We start from the raw sequence: 17,370 nt of genomic DNA on the forward strand, positions 1-17,370 counted from the left end.
ATAAGGACTGATTTCCAAAAAAATGGCAACAAAAAAATACGGGGAAGCAGCTTTTTGCTTCTACGGGCCGTCGGCATGGAACAAGCTCCCACTGTACCTTCGTCAGGCAGCCTCTGTAGACATTTTTAAAGCTCAGCTCAAGACCCACTTCTACAACATTGCTTTTAATTGATCTTTTATTTTTTATTTTTGTTATTCATGTCCTCACTGTATTGCATTACTGCTTGTTTTTAATGTTGTTGCCTTGCTTTTCTTTTATCCTCCATTTCTCTGTAAAGCACTTTGAGCTGCATTTCATGTCATGAAAGGTGCTATACAAATAAAGTTTTATTATTATTATTATTATTGGCAGTTAGGAGGAACCAAATGGACAGAGATATTTTTTGTTTGAATGCGACGTCTTTGATTTGATTATTTCAATCACTCTTTGAATATGAACAAAACATTATTATTATATGGTATTATGTGATAACTGAAGTCCACACTATTCATCCATAATGTATTAATGATAGATAAGGGGTCAGGAAGACGAGGCCTTTTCGTGGAGGGGTCAGAATGAAATTTGGACTTGGACTGTTTTTCGTCTGTGATATTAATGAATCTCGCCTCGGTATAGAGTCTGGCCTGCCTCACAACAAATCAACTCTCCAGTTGTCTGGTCATTCTTTGTAGTTATTCCTGTGTCACATTTGTGACCCCCTAGTGGTTAACTTTATTCTTTATTCGGATCCCCATTAGCCTCCACAAAGTGGTCTCTAGTCTTCCTGGGCTCCACACAAAAATGTATACAATAAAAACAGAATTGAACCCCTTTTGGTGTTCGCATTATGTTATGCTTTAGCTATTGAAAAATAGCAGATCTACAAGCTCGTAGCGCGCCACTCGGTGCCGCGCTATGAGCTTGTAGATCTGCTATTTTTGAAAAATCGAAGAACCGCTGACATAGAAACATAGCTTTTTCAGAAAACTGTCAGGATGTAGAAGACATTTTTAGAATCTGATCTCAGGTCAAAATGGGTTAAAACAAAGTGCGTTTGTGACTCCCAGGGGCCAGCACCCAGAGGCCAGGGGCCACCTGAGTGAAGCCCTGACGGAGGACACGGGGGTGGGCAACAGCGTGGCTGGAAGCCCCCTGCCCCTCACCACGGGCTGCGAGGACCTGGACGTGGCTATCGTCATCCAGCTGCAGTACTGCAACCGTCTGGTCCAGGTACACCGCATTCACTGGGCCTAAAGACAGCACATGTTCATTTAGTCTTATTCAAACTCATTTTTAATTCAATTCTCTTTAGTTCTTGTCATATTTCAGTCATCTGTATTGAAATGTTTTAGTTTTTGTCTAAATGTTTTAGTTTTAGTGTTTCTTTATTATATATATATTAAATATCATGAATATGATTTAGTAGACAAAAATATATTTTGGCACGCCATGATGCCGTCGTAATGCCTGATTTATAGCTGAGTGCCGAAAATAGCCGAGACAAGCTTGCAACGTTTCACAACGCCAGCATGTAGATTGGCTATTTCTTCCAAAAAATACATAATAAATATTGTCAAATATTTTATTATAATATGTTCAGATGGGGGGAGGTCCACGGCCAAAATATTCAGCATATTAATTTGGAGGTCCTCGACATGAAAACGTTTGAGAGCCACTGCTTCACAGAGTGTTACCGGACGCGTATGTTTACGGCAGTATAAAATGTAACGTAATGTGTGGTTGTGTGCGATGGTTCCCAGCTGCTGAGCAGCGGGCTGAGCAGCAGCGGGCTGAGCAGCAGCGGGCTGAGCAGGGTCCAGAGGCGTGGGGTGTTGCAGAAGCTGTCGGAGCAGACCCAGCTGTTGGAGGACCTGGGGGAGATCAGCCTGGACAGACTGGGAGCCAGCATGACCGCCGCGGACGGTTGGTATACCACATTAATAGGCTCTATGCACACACACGCCATTTTGGAAAAGTACTGTACTTGAGCCCATCTGACGTTAACCCATTCTGACCTGAGATCAGATTCATAAGAGGTTTCTACTGGACACACACTGGTCTGATTAACCCATTCTGACCTGAGATCAGATTCTAAAAAATGTCAGTCGTTCTTCGATTTTTCAAAAAATAGCAGACCTACAAGCTCGTAGCGCGCCACTCGGTGGCGCGCTATGAGCTTGTAGATCTGCTATTTTTCAATAGCTAAAGCACGACATGATGCCAAACACCAAAATGGGTTCCCGGCCAAAATGGGTTAATAGGCTCTATGCACACACGCCATTTTGGAAAAGTACTTGAGCCCATCTGACGTTAAACAACGTTAAACTCACTTTCCCACTCTCTTTGACACTCAATTTGCCATTCACCGTATGCATGCGCATACCCTCTATCTACAGTATAGTGTTTGTTCAAATTGTTCGGTAGTCTCTCCTTAATAAAGAGAAAAATTGAAATGTTCAGGTGGATTGGTAATTTCAAAATAAAGCAGGAGAGAGTATCAATTCTATTTGACAGTGTTCTAGTTCCAAATGTGTCTGCTCACTTCTTTGTGTCATCACTTCCACTTCCATGTGCGTGTGCCAGGGAAAATCTCTCCTGATTCTCCCTGGCACAAAACATTTTCAGATGAGGGTCCACGGCCAAATGCATATAAATTTGGGAGACCCACTGGCTTGCGTTTAATCACACTGAATATCCAATTAGAATTGTTGTTGTTTCAGTGCTGCCCCGGTTGGCGGAGCGGCCGGGCATGATGGCGTTGTGGTCAGACTGCAGTGGACCACCAGGGGGAGTGTTCTACACCACGCTGGACACACTGCGCACACACATGATCCAGTGCTACGCACACACTGCACACACAGGTACCACCAGCACGCACACACTCAGATTTGACTGGTGACAGGTGTCCTAATGTCTGTCTGTCGTCCAGTGACAGGTGTCCTAATGTCTGTCTGTCGTCCAGTGACAGGTGTCCTAATGTCTGTCTGTCGTCCAGTGACAGGTGTCCTAATGTCTGTCTGTCGTCCAGTGACAGGTGTCCTAATGTCTGTCTGTCGTCCAGTGACAGGTGTCCTAATGTCTGTCTGTCCTCCAGTGACAGGTGTCCTAATGTCTGTCTGTCGTCCAGTGACAGGTGTCCTAATGTCTCTCTGTCGTCCAGTGACAGGTGTCCTAATGTCTGTCTGTCGTCCAGTGACAGGTGTCCTAATGTCTCTCTGTCGTCCAGTGACAGGTGTCCTTCTGTCTGTCGTCCAGTGACAGGTGTCCTAATGTCTGTCTGTCGTCCAGTGACAGGTGTCCTAATGTCTCTCTGTCGTCCAGTGACAGGTGTCCTAATGTCTGTCTGTCGTCCAGTGACAGGTGTCCTAATGTCTGTCTGTCGTCCAGTGACAGGTGTCCTAATGTCTGTCTGTCGTCCAGTGACAGGTGTCCTAATGTCTGTCTGTCGTCCAGTGACAGGTGTCCTAATGTCTCTCTGTCGTCCAGTGACAGGTGTCCTAATGTCTGTCTGTCGTCCAGTGACAGGTGTCCTAATGTCTGTCTGTCGTCCAGTGACAGGTGTCCTAATGTCTGTCTGTCGTCCAGTGACAGGTGTCCTAATGTCTGTCTGTCGTCCAGTGACAGGTGTCCTAATGTCTGTCTGTCGTCCAGTGACAGGTGTCCTAATGTCTGTCTGTCCTCCAGTGATCGGTGGTGTTTTGGGGGAGATGGTGGACAGAAGTGACCTGCCGTGGACGGGAGGACCCCCCGCCTCGTCCTCGCCGTCCCACCAGGACGTCCTCCTGACCGTCTTTCAGTTCCACGGCTATGTCCAGCGGCACGAAGTCCACCACATGGAGACACATCTGCAGCATCTGGCCAGAGAGGGTGAGGGCTTGGATGATTGATTGATTGATTGAATACTTTATCAGTCAGAAATGTACAGTAAACACTCAGACTTTAAGGCTAAAATGATAGTCCTGGGGACTTGTTTCCATTGTGGTCCCATTAATTCATCAACATAGCATAAACTTTAGAATTAACACAATAATACATGTCCTCAACTAATTCAAACACTATCATCTCTGTCGAGTAGAAACCTCATATGTTCAAAACTGTTACTTTTCAGGATTCAAATGAAAAAAAAAATAGCAAAAGTTGTTTATACTGATTTGATTTGATTTTTATTAAGGATCCCCATTAGCTGGTGCCATAGCAACCAGCTAGTCTTCCTGGGGTCCACATAAGAATAAACATTACAGTATACATACAATTACAAATACACATTTGTTAAAAAGTCAGTATTCAACTTACATTAGTTTGGATAAAATAAAAATAAAAATTGCTAAGATTACAAGTGAGAGCGTAAAAACTAAAAACACTTCACTGTATCAAATGGAATTTTAGATGTTTTTTAAACGTTAATTTACTCTAAATGCAACAGAGGTTTCGAGGCAAGTTATTCCAAAGTGTCAATGATCTCTATATAATGATCTAAATAAATGATCTCTTTAGAAAATTATATTAAATACTGTAGATACTGTAATCTAATCTGTTGTAAAGTCTGTCTGTTTGGTATGTACAGTATGCATGCATGTCTCGTTGTACACAAATCTGTCCAGCAGAGGGTGCTCAAAGACTGGCTGGAGAGCCAAGAGAGAATGTATCTAGGACCCAAACTAGTGAAAATTGTTGTTAACATCTACTATTTTTTTGACTATTCATTTTGAATACTTTTTTCAAATTTATGGAATTTCTTAGATTTAATTTAATGTATGAAATTATTTTTGAATAAATAAATAATAATAATCATCTATCTATAAATGCACCATGTCTCTGTCTGTCTGTACGTATGTGTGTACGGCCTGTAATGCACGTAACTAGAACCATTCGCCCCACCGGCTTCAAATTCAACACACACGTTCCACACCCACACACAGGGAGTGCAGTGCCCGGTGTCGAGTCCGTCGGACCCACAGTTGTCCAGAACCTCCACAAAAGGCCTCTGCCTGCAGGGCTCCATACAGTCTAATAATAATAATAATAATAGATTTTTTGGGGGGAGTTTGTTTTGAAAATCTTTTGAAATGATTAAAAATAAAATGTAGGAAATTAAAAACAAAACGACCCACAAACCCACTGTTTGGGAGAAACACTGGTTTAACCCATTCTGACCTGAGATCAGATTCATACGAGGTTTCCACTGGACACACACTGGGTCTGATTAACCCATTCTGACCTGAGATCAGATTTTATCGATTTTTCAAAAATAGCAGATCTACAAGCTCGTAGCGCGCCACTCGGTGGCGCGCTATGAGCTTGTAGATATAACATGATGCTTACACCAAAATGGGTTCCCGTTCAGAATGGGTTAACACGTGTCCCTCATGTGTGTTTAGATTTTCCTTTTTAATAATTCATCATAGGGCACTTATAGAAAAAAAGTATTCAGTACATACTGTATGCCTTTTTTCTGTGTATACAAATACAGACGATGCAGTACAAATACATGGCAGATCAAATCCAATATAGAGACAGCAATGGTATGATTAACTTTGCCGTTAACTGTAACTGTTCCCCAGGCGTGTTTTCCGAGGCCCTGAGCAGTGGTGACTGCAGCCGGTGTCTGGCGGAGCTGTCCGAGGTGTGTGCGTGGTCACTGTGGCCCCGGGGGGCCACGCTGAAGGCCCTGGCCTCTCTGCTCACCCACGAGGATCCCCAGGTCAACAAGGCTGCTGCCGACTACCTCTCCTCGGCAGCGTCGCACGCACACTTCAGGACCACGGTCAGTGTCACCGCTGTTGTGTATGTGTGTGTGTGTGTGTGTGTGTGTGTGTGTGTGTGTGTGTGTCCTTCCGTCCGGAGTTGAAGGTACATTAGGTGATATTTTATTTTAGTGTTAGCCCTATATTCTGATTCTGTCTCTCCAGCTCTTTAGTAAGCGGAAAGTTCATTTTTCAGGTCAGCATACAGTACCAATTTTCAGTATCAGGAGAGAGAATTCCTACAGGACACAGGATGAAGCAAGTGAAACACTATCAAATTGAAGTAGATCAATTTAAGGTGATGAATTGATGCAATTCACCCTTTGTCAGCCTTCTGATTGGTCCCTGACTGACAGCAGGCTCTTTCTGCCTTGTTCCGCCCTGGTTTCGCCTTGTTTATGTTGAATTTGCTAAAACGTAATTTTTGGAAAAAACTAAAAACAAACATGATATTCCGAGTCACAGGTGCATGATATGCTGCACCTGTGATGTTCCTTTTTACTGTGACACCAAGTTTACAATAACAATTGAGTGCACAGAATATCAATATGAAGCAACTGAAAAACATGTTATTTCAATGGCAGTGGATGTAGAGAGAGGATTTTTGTCCAACCAAGAAACTGCGACCAATGGGTGCGAAGAGGGGCACAACCATGGGCGGGACTTGACAAAGGGTGAATTCCGAATTAGGTTGATTTTTCACAGCGAATTAAAGGCATCAACCTGGATGAGGTATCGACCATAGGCCATATGAAAATGTTGGTACCGGCGATTATTTGTATTTATTTGTCCCTACTCCCTGGTATGTAAATACTAATGGTCTCCAACATGAACGCATACGTTGGCTAACTGTGTGTGTGTGTGTGTGTGTGTGTGTGTGTGTGTGTGTGTGTGTTTGTGTGTGTGTGTGTGTGTGTGCGCGCGTCCACAGGCGACAGACTACTACACCCAGGCACTGTCTGAGGCAGGAGTTCAGAGCCAGAGGGCTGCCTGCTCGGCCCTGAGCTGTCTCCAGGTCAGTTAAACCCCATACCTGAGCTGTTAAACCCCATACCTGAGCTGTCTCCAGGTCAGTTAAACCCCATACCTGAGCTGTTAAACCCCATACCTGAGCTGTCTCCAGGTCAGTTAAACCCCATACCTGAGCTGTTAAACCCCATACCTGAGCTGTCTCCAGGTCAGTTAAACCCCATACCTGAGCTGTTAAACCCCATACCTGAGCTGTCTCCAGGTCAGTTAAACCCCATACCTTGTAAACCCTCAGGGCTATATACTAGTGTCATATCTGTTTTTACGCTACATTAAAATAATATTCTCGCGGAAAGGTTGCGAGCTTGAATATCTGCTCTTTTTAATGTTTTTTGTGTGAAGTAGGGGCGTTCATTTACAAAAAGAAAATAACAAAAAGTTAGAATGTGGAGATTTCTGCCCGACAGCAACGATATAGTAATATCTAACCTTTTCTTTTTTATATATGGGTGGAAAAAAATTGCATCTCGATTATTCAATTTGATTATAAAGACATCGATAGAATAATCGCTAAGAAATGAACGTTAGGGGGCACGGTGGCACAGTTGGTAGTGCTGTCGCCTCACAGCTAGAAGGTCCTGGGTTCGATTCCCGCTCGGGACGCTGTGGGTGCTGGCGACGTGTTTCCTCCTCCGCGTCATCAGTGCCCATACCCGAAGGCGGGGGTTGGCGAAAGGGCCCTTCTGTGTGGAGTTTGCATGTTCTCCCCGTGTCCCGTAGGGCAGGTGTTCCCAAACTTTTTTGGACCAGGTACCCCTTTTGGGGTAGATATTTTTCCAGGTACCCCTGTATCACATATACAGACGTCTAAATGTAGGCGTCTAAATGTATACAGACGTCTAAATGTAGACGTCTAAATGTATACGTCTAAATGTAGACGTCTAAATGTAGGCGTCTAAATGTATACAGACGTCTAAATGTAGACGTCTAAATGTAGACGTCTAAATGTGTACGTTTAAGTGTAGACGTCTAAATGTGTACGTCTTCTCTTATGGGGGTCCTTGGCATATCTTTTCAAATGGGGGTCCACGGGCTAAGTAGTGTCAATTTGGGGGTCCTTGTCATGAAAAAGTTTGGGAACCACTGCTTTAAACACTTTAGCACTTTATGAACATGAACAAAATAGATGGGTCCCCCCTGGAACTCCCTCAGGTACCCCTGGGGGTCCCCGGACCCCACTTTGGGAACCACTGGGCTATAGCCCATGGTCAAAAATGATGAGAAACGAGGTTAACTTTTTTTTTCAAAATTTCAAAAAACATGGTCTATAACCCATCGTTTTTGTCATTTCGTCATTTTTTTCAAATCTTCAAAAATGATGAAAAACTGTGCGCTATAGTATGCCGTACGATATGGGCTATAGCCCACGGTCCAAAATGATGAGAAACGAGGCTAACTTTTTTTTCCAAAATTTCAAAAAACATGGGCTATAACCCATCGTTTTTGTCATTTCGTCATTTTTTTCAATTCCTCAAAAATGATGAAAAACGGTGCGCTATAGTATGCCGTACGATATGGGCTATAGCCCATGGTCCAAAATGATGAGAAACGAGGATAACTTTTTTTTTTCAAAATTTCAAAAAACATGGGCTATAACCCATCGTTTTTGTCATTTCGTCATTTTTTTCAAATCTTCAAAAATGATGAAAAACTGCGCGCTATAGTATGCCGTACGATATGGGCTATAGCCCACGGTCCAAAATGATGAGAAACGAGGCTAACTTTTTTTTTCAAAATTTAAAAAAACATGGGCTATAACCCATCGTTTTTGTCATTTTGTCATTTTTTTCAAATCCTCAAAAATGATGAAAAACGGCGCGCTATAGTATGCCGTACGATATGGGCTATAGCCCATGGTCCAAAATGATGAGAAACGAGGATAACTTTTTTTTTCAAAATTTCAAAAAACATGGGCTATAACCCATCGTTTTTGTCATTTCGTCATTTTTTTCAAATCCTCAAAATTGATGAAAAACGGCGCGCTATAGTATGCCGTACGATATGGGCTATAGCCCATGGTCCAAAATGATGAGAAACTAGGATAACTTTTTTTTTCAAATTTTCAAAAAACATGGGCTATAACCCATCGTTTTTGTCATTTTGTCATTTTTTTTCAAATCCTCAAAAATGATGAAATACGGCGCGCTATAGTATGTCGTACGATATGGGCTATAGCCCATGGTCCAAAATGATGAGAAACGAGGATAACTTTTTTTTCCAAAATTTCGAAAAACATGGGCTATAACCCATCGTTTTTGTCATTTCGTCATTTTTTTCAAATCTTCAAAAATGATGAAAAACTGCGCGCTATAGTATGCCGTACGATATGGGCTATAGCCCACGGTCCAAAATGATGAGAAACGAGGCTAACTTTTTTTTTCAAAATTTCAAAAAACATGGGCTATAACCCATCGTTTTTGTCATTTCGTATTTTTTTTCAAATCCTCAAAAATGATGAAAAACTGCGCGCTATAGTATGCCGTACGATATGGGCTATAGCCCATGGTCCAAAATGATGAGAAACGAGGATAACTTTTTTTTTCAAAATTTCAAAAAACATGGGCTATAACCCATCGTTTTTGTCATTTCGTCATTTTTTTCAAATCTTCAAAAATGATGAAAAACTGCGCGCTATAGTATGCCGTACGATATGGGCTATAGCCCATGGTCCAAAATGATGAGAAACGAGGATAACTTTTTTTTTTCAAAATTTCAAAAAACATGGGCTATAACCCATCGTTTTTGTCATTTTGTCATTTTTTTCAAATCCTCAAAAATGTTGAAAAACGGCGCGCTATAGTATGCCGTACGATATGGGCTATAGCCCATGGTCCAAAATGATGAGAAACGAGGATAACTTTTTTTTTCTAAATTTCAAAAAACATGGGCTATAACCCATCGTTTTTGTCATTTCGTCATTTTTTTCAAATCTTCAAAAATTATGAAAAACTGCGCGCTATAGTATGCCGTACGATATGGGCTATAGCCCACGGTCCAAAATGATGAGAAACGAGGCTAACTTTTTTTTCCAAAATTTCAAAAAACATGGGCTATAACCCATCGTTTTTGTCATTTCGTCATTTTTTTCAAATCCTCAAAAATGATGAAAAACGGCGCGCTATAGTATGCCGTACGATATGGGCTATAGCCCATGGTCCAAAATGATGAGAAACTAGGATAACTTTTTTTTTCAAAATTTCAAAAAACATGGGCTATAACCCATCGTTTTTGTCATTTCGTCATTTTTTTCAAATCTTCAAAAATGATGAAAAACTGCGCGCTATAGTATGCCGTACGATATGGGCTATAGCCCACGGTCCAAAATGATGAGAAACGAGGCTAACTTTTTTTTTCAAAATTTCAAAAAACATGGGCTATAACCCATCGTTTTTGTCATTTCGTAATTTTTTTCAAATCCTCAAGAATGATGAAAAACGGCGCGCTATAGTATGCCGTACGATATGGGCTATAGCCCATGGTCCAAAATGATGAGAAACGAGGATAACTTTTTTTTTCAAAATTTCAAAAAACATGGGCTATAACCCATCGTTTCTGTCATTTTGTCATTTTTTTCAAATCTTCAAAAATGATGAAAAACGGCGCGCTATAGTATGCCGTACGATATGGGCTATAGCCCATGGTCCAAAATGATGAGAAACGAGGATAACTTTTTTTTTCAAAATTTCAAAAAACATGGGCTATAACCCATCGTTTTTGTCATTTCGTCATTTTTTTCAAATCTTCAAAAATGATGAAAAACTGCGCGCTATAGTATGCCGTACGATATGGGCTATAGCCCATGGTCCAAAATGATGAGAAACGAGGATAACTTTTTTTTTCAAAATTTCAAAAAACATGGGCTATAACCCATCGTTTTTGTCATTTCGTCATTTTTTTCAAATCTTCAAAAATTATGAAAAACGGCGCGCTATAGTATGCCGTACGATATGGGCTATAGCCCATGGTCCAAAATGATGAGAAACGAGGATAACTTTTTTTTTCAAAATTTCAAAAAACATGGGCTATAACCCATCGTTTTTGTCATTTCGTCATTTTTTTTCAAATCTTCAAAAATGATGAAAAACTGCGCGCTATAGTATGCCGTACGATATGGGCTATAGCCCATGGTCCAAAATGATGAGAAACGAGGATAACTTTTTTTTTCACAATTTCAAAAAACATGGGCTATAACCCATCGTTTTTGTCATTTCGTCATTTTTTTCAAATCTTCAAAAATTATGAAAAACTGCGCGCTATAGTATGCCGTACGATATGGGCTATGGGAAATTGCGGAAATGGTAATTGCGCAAATTGCGCAAATGGAAATTGCGGATTTCTTTTTCCATTTTTTTTCAAATCCTCAAAAATTATGAAAAACGGCGCGCTATAGTATGCCGTACGATATGGGCTATAGCCCATGGTCCAAAATGATGAGAAACTAGGATAACTTTTTTTTTCAAAATTTCAAAAAACATGGGCTATAACCCATCGTTTTTGTCATTTTGTCATTTTTTTCAAATCCTCAAAAATGATGAAATACGGCGCGCTATAGTATGCCGTACGATATGGGCTATAGCCCATGGTCCAAAATGATGAGAAACGAGGATAACTTTTTTTTCAAAATTTCAAAAAACATGGGCTATAACCCATCGTTTTTGTCATTTCGTCATTTTTTTCAAATCTTCAAAAATGATGAAAAACTGCGCGCTATAGTATGCCGTACGATATGGGCTATAGCCCACGGTCCAAAATGATGAGAAACGAGGCTAACTTTCTTTTTCAAAATTTCATAAAACATGGGCTATAACCCATCGTTTTTGTCATTTCGTCATTTTTTTCAAATCTTCAAAAATGATGAAAAACGGCGCGCTATAGTATGCCGTACGATATGGGCTATAGCCCACGGTCCAAAATGATGAGAAACGAGGCTAACTTTTTTTTCCAAAATTTCATAAAACATGGGCTATAACCCATCGTTTTTGTCATTTCGTCATTTTTTTCAAATCCTCAAAAATGATGAAAAACGGCGCGCTATAGTATGCCGTACGATATGGGCTATACAGGGTAGGTACCCTCACAAAAAACATGCAGTAATCCTGGTCACTAAACTGCCTCCCCCTGGCCAGCCGGGGCGCCTGATGGAGGGGAAAGGAACTGGTTGGAATAACGTGTTCCTTCCACGCGCTACGTCCAACCAGGGAAACTCCCCCCTGTCAGGTGTAAAGGAGCAACTTGGACACTCAGGCATGAAGGAAGCATGAGTTCAAGTCCGTTGCTCTCCCCTTGTCCCCCATATATGGGGACTAGGTTGGTGGAGGGTGTGTAGAGCCCAGGATCACATTAGATGATTGACACAGGGGTGAAAAATGGGTTACAAAATCATGGGATAAAAAAGAAGAAAATATAAATGAACGTTAGTTGCAGCCCTAGTCTCTATTAACTGTGTGTGTGTGTGTGTGTGTGTGTGTGTGTGTGTGTGTGTGTGTGCGTGCGTGTGTGCAGGCGGTGGAGAGCATCAAGGCGGTAACAGCACTGTGCGACTCGGCCGACGAGGAGCTGCGACACGTCGCCATCGAGACCCTGCTCACCTTCGGTAAGGCCACGCCTCCTTTGTGTCACCAGCCAATGAAAATCTGCCATTTATTTTAGAAATCACCTGCCCTGTAATGCAGGTCTATGGTAGTCAGATCTTCTGTAGCTGTGGAAATGTCTTTTATGTGTGATTTCGTCTTGCATCCACTTTTCTACGACAATAAAAACAATACGCCCGCAGCCACGCACACTGCCAAACTGCACGGTACAGGAACAATTCAATCCATTAAGATTCTACAAATGCCTTCTAAATCAGTAGTTCTCACATGCTCAAGGTCTTTCTGAAATGTGAAAAAGAATAGCAGATGTACAAGCTCGCAGCACAGCACATGAGCTTGCATCTGTTCTTTTTTGAATAGCATTTTTCATGGGTTATTAAGTCAGTCCAGAGACCACTGCAATTTCTTGCTGCGATGGTGTGGACTGGGCTTAGAAACTAATGAACCCTTATGTTTCCTTGTGGCAGGTGAGGAGGGCCGCCTGGCATACGAACAGCTGGACACTGTGCCAGGCGAAATGATCCGCCTGGGCACACGGCGAGGGAACGCCGTCACCACTGCCTTCTGAGCCACTGTGCCACCGAGATCCCCTCTCCATCATCAACCCCCCACGTCCAATACTGTCCCCTCGCAGTTCTGTCGGTCGGGTTACTTGTCCTCAAGTCGCCATCGAGTTTGGACGTTCTGGTGGACGACTGATGTTAATGTGACATCTCATAGTATCACGGCATACGCCGGCAGACGCTCCACCCACCCCCACCCACTAACTCGCTGCTTCTCTGAGCCAGGCTTAACTGGAAGCAAACTGGAAGGAGCTGGAAGGCAGATTTCATCTTCTCTGCTCCCTCAACGAGGGAGAGAGAGGAACACATGTTGCGCCGTCAGACTATATCCTCTGGGAGCCTAGTGTCCAGCACCTTCTTAACCAGTGGATCTCAAACACTTTCATTTCAAGGACCCCACCCCCGCTTTATTATGGATTAAGGCCATGACGGGACCCCCATAACTCTTGAGAGTGTACAATCATTTGTACACTGTCAGAGTTACGGACTTGGTCACCCCCCCCCCCCCCCCCCCACTGAACCACTGTTTTAAACACCTGCATACGGTCCTGACCTGAGCAGTGTGTCACTCACACAAACCACTGCTCTGAAATCAAATCAAACAAGCCATCCTCATCTGCACAACAATGCATGGCTGGGTTGTTATGACTTCAATTCAATATCACCATTATTTCAAACTTAAGTTGCGATTTAACAAACGATTTTAAAATATAAAACGGTGGACAAAGTCCCTGAGCTTGTAGATCGGCTATTATTGTACGCCACCATTGTACAACAAAGTACAATAGGCCTACAGGGCAGGGCAACGTGTTTAATCAGACCAATTGATTTAGTTGATTGTAAAAAAGAAACACATTTGAATGTCTTCGAGTCGATTCGTTGATATATACAACATTTTAAAAAGTTATATTAAGATAAGCTGCTTCTCTATCATTAGTATTAACCCACATGAACTAGATTGTTGGTTATTGGTTCTAAATATTAATTTCCCAGCCCTAATGCAACGTTTATGGATCCCTAGAATCACTATTATCACCATCGTGATTGTCTAGCACAGTATCACAGTTGTGTTATTCTGTATCCTAATTAATATCTTTGTGTAAACACTGTTCTATTGTATGATTTTAGTCCGTGGCATATAGCATTTTGAGCACATTTTATTTTGAGCTTTCCATATTTTTCATTCACTTTTTGCACTGATAGGCAGCGGTCATCTGCCGTCAAACACGCGGGTGTTCTGATAGGCAGCAGTCATCTGCCATCAAACACGTCAAACACGCCACACGGGTGTTCTGATAGGCAGCGGTCATCGGCCGTCAAACACGCCACACGGGTGTTCTGATAGGCAGTGGTCATCTGCCGTCAAACATGTCAAACACGCCACATGGGTGTTCTGATAGGCAGCGGTCATCTGCCGTCAAACACACGGGTGTTCTGATAGGCAGCGGTCATCGGCCGTCAAACACGTCAAACGCGCCACACGGGTGTTCTGCAAAACATTAGCTCTGTTTTAACTTTTTAGCCATCATCAGGCTCCACTTTTGAGTTTCAGGGATACTCGGGATTACTGCACTTTTTTTTTCTTCATTTCTTTAGTTTTTTCATGGCACGTGGACATTCATGGATGGGATCCAAGACATTGATCTACCTTAAACACAAATCTATCATCGGTTTTGACACTCCTAGAGTTGACTCATCAGCCGAGATGAACAATGACGCACGCTAAAATAACTCACAAGTTATATAGTATGGGTGTTTTTCAGTCAAGGCAAATAACACACCCTCTTATAACAATGTGTCTTCCCCCCCCCCCCCCCCCAGGCTTTGATATGATGTTTCCTCCATTACTTTATTACACACACAAAGGACAAAAGAAAGAAAGTGTTAGCTTTTGTCAGCCTTTTGTGTTTGATGGAACCAGAATGAATTGACCTAGGGTTGGGCGACATGACCTTCAAATCGATATCACTGTCATTTAAAACTTGAATTTGCATCCATCACAGTAAATGAACGGTGAAAAACACTGCAGATCTGCAAGCTCATTTTAGCTATTTTTGGCCATTGGACAACAATGTATCATAAAGGGTTACGTTTTTAATCAAGTTAATCAATTTAGTCGATTATAAAAATATATAAGATTTAGTTTTTCTTTTAAGATTATTCGATTAACCTACATCAGCAAGTCTGTTATTGTTTCTAACTATCGGCTTCCATATACTTTCAGTTAATTGCCCAGCCCTAGCATAGTAATACTTTAATTGAAATTAATTACGTTTTATGATACAATGACATGGACTTCCCATGGTCAGCTTATACCTCCCTGCATTCATCCTAACCTGTTATACATGTTGGGGAATCGGTGAATAAGACTCCCCCCTGCTCCCACCACCACTATGTCGAACCATAGGCTACATAATCTTTTGTAACTTTTACTACTGAGCCCGGGCTCTTGTGTGCACAATGGCAAAAAGACAACAGGTCAGTTTGTTTATTTATTGTTTATTTACACATTTGCAATCCTAAGAGTCTTTGGAGTTTTACTTTATATACAGACAGTGCAAATGGTCTTTGCGTTATGTAAAAACGAACGTGTATAATTTATGTTCTATTTTGGATCATGTCCAGTATTTTTGAGATAGTTTATGGTTGAAAGAAAGAAAAAAAGAATGCATGTGTATTACCATGGGAACGATGCGTTGAACTTGAATTGGGAGTATATATTTTGAATGGTTTATATAGATCTATATGAGTGGGGCGATCGTTTTGGAGAAGATTATAATAAAGATTTGCTAATGGTATAGATTTCTTATCCCTTAAAAGGTCTCAAAGGTAACGGGACAGAATTATATATATATATATATATATATTAGAAATGTTACTTAAATTTTACTGTAACCAAAGGAGAAGAACAACATCTAAAACTAAGTCATTCTGAAAATAATAATTTGCATTTATCCATTTACTGCTCACTCTTTCCTCTAAATTCTCGATTAATATTTTGCTATGGCGGTGACGAGTGCCACAAATAGTGAGAGACGCCGCCCTAAGACAAAGTACAGTTTAACCGAGGAGTACAAGAAGCACAAGTGAAAAACCATTCAACCCATTAACATGGGATTCTGTACAATTACATTTGGTTCGCATTGCACAGTCCCCCAAAAAGCCATATTGATGGAAAAACAATATTTTTTTGTGAAATATGTAGGCTATTCTTTACTTTTGTATAATATACGCTGTATGTGTATGTGTGAAAGTTATTACTATAAAAGCTGAAGACTGGCTTTTTACTTTTTTCTGTTTGTTTCTGTCGGGCAGAAACCTTGTATATCTATATTTTAAACTTTTATGTTTTTCAAGAGTGTCGCACAAATAATAAGGTAATAGTGCAAAATAGTCTACAGGCTTTTTTTTTGTTGTAATATTAAAAAAGGAAGGGTTTTGGACATACAAGGTTTTCCACCCGAGAGCAACGTTTTGTTTCCATCAAGGCTTTAGCCGTGTGTGAAACGGTCTTGATAAGTAACGATGCATTTCATATAGCTTTTTTCCCATGATGTGAATAGCATTACAGTATTTTTGGCTATGAATTTATGTTTTCATCCATTTGTCTCATTATGTAAATCTGCTTTTCTTTGTACAAAATGGCCTGTTTGTGGTCGATGTTTAGGTGATGTGTGTGTATGTCTGCACATCTTATTTTACAAATCATCACTCCTTTCAAGAATGAGTGTGTTTGCTGAAACTTGAACTTAATGCATAATGTTGTTGGTCAATAGCTTCAGTAATGATTACATTAGCTACCAAGGACACCCACCCCTTATCTTCATTCACAGCATTTCCTTTGCTCGTCGAAAGTTGCAATAAAATTTATTTTTGCATAATTAAGAAAAATATAGTTTGGAGTTTAATCATTTTTTCCACTCATCTTTTTAGGCCTACTATAGTATAGTATAGTATAGTATACCGGTAGTATATCCTCGTTTCTCATCATTTTGGACCATGGGCTATAGCCCATATCGTACGGCATACTATAGCGCGCCGTTTTTCATCATTTTTGAGGATTTGAAAAAAATGACGAAATGACAAAAACGATGGGTTATAGCCCATGTTTTTTGAAAATTTCAAAAAAAAAGTTAGCCTCGTTTCTCATAATTTTGGACCATGGGCTATAGCCCATATCGTACGGCATACTATAGCGCGCCGTTTTTCATCATTTTTGAAGATTTGAAAAAAATGACGAAATGACAAAAACGATGGGTTATAGCCCATGTTTTTAGAAATTTTGAAAAAAAAAGTTAGCCTCGTTTCTCATAATTTTGGACCGTGGGCTATAGCCCATATCGTACGGCATACTATAGCGCGCCGTTTTTCATCATTTTTGAGGATTTGAAAAAAATGACGAAATGACAAAAACGATGGGTTATAGCCCATGTTTTTTGAAATTTTGAAAAAAAAAGTTAGCC

The 17,370-nt window shown here is 41.0% G+C and overlaps 1 protein-coding gene across 3 annotated transcripts in view; it reads left to right on the forward strand.

The window, feature by feature from the left end:
• ripor2 (RHO family interacting cell polarization regulator 2) overlaps positions 1–16,798 on the forward strand; it is a 127,674-nt gene extending 110,876 nt beyond the window's left edge. For all 3 annotated transcript variants that reach the window (XM_080788202.1, XM_080788201.1, XM_080788203.1), the window contains 8 exons: positions 1,048–1,210; positions 1,741–1,903; positions 2,701–2,841; positions 3,665–3,847; positions 5,542–5,744; positions 6,656–6,739; positions 12,256–12,346; positions 12,812–16,798. In XM_080788202.1, the coding sequence (XP_080644328.1) occupies positions 1,048–1,210; positions 1,741–1,903; positions 2,701–2,841; positions 3,665–3,847; positions 5,542–5,744; positions 6,656–6,739; positions 12,256–12,346; positions 12,812–12,912 (1,129 nt within the window). In that variant the 3' untranslated portion in view covers positions 12,913–16,798. The remainder of the gene's footprint in view (positions 1–1,047; positions 1,211–1,740; positions 1,904–2,700; positions 2,842–3,664; positions 3,848–5,541; positions 5,745–6,655; positions 6,740–12,255; positions 12,347–12,811) is intronic.
• The last annotated feature ends 572 nt before the right edge of the window (positions 16,799–17,370 follow it).

Source organism: Protomyctophum bolini (assembly GCF_963924005.1).
Source record: "Protomyctophum bolini genome assembly, chromosome: 17".
Classification (NCBI taxonomy): domain Eukaryota; kingdom Metazoa; phylum Chordata; class Actinopteri; order Myctophiformes; family Myctophidae; genus Protomyctophum; species Protomyctophum bolini.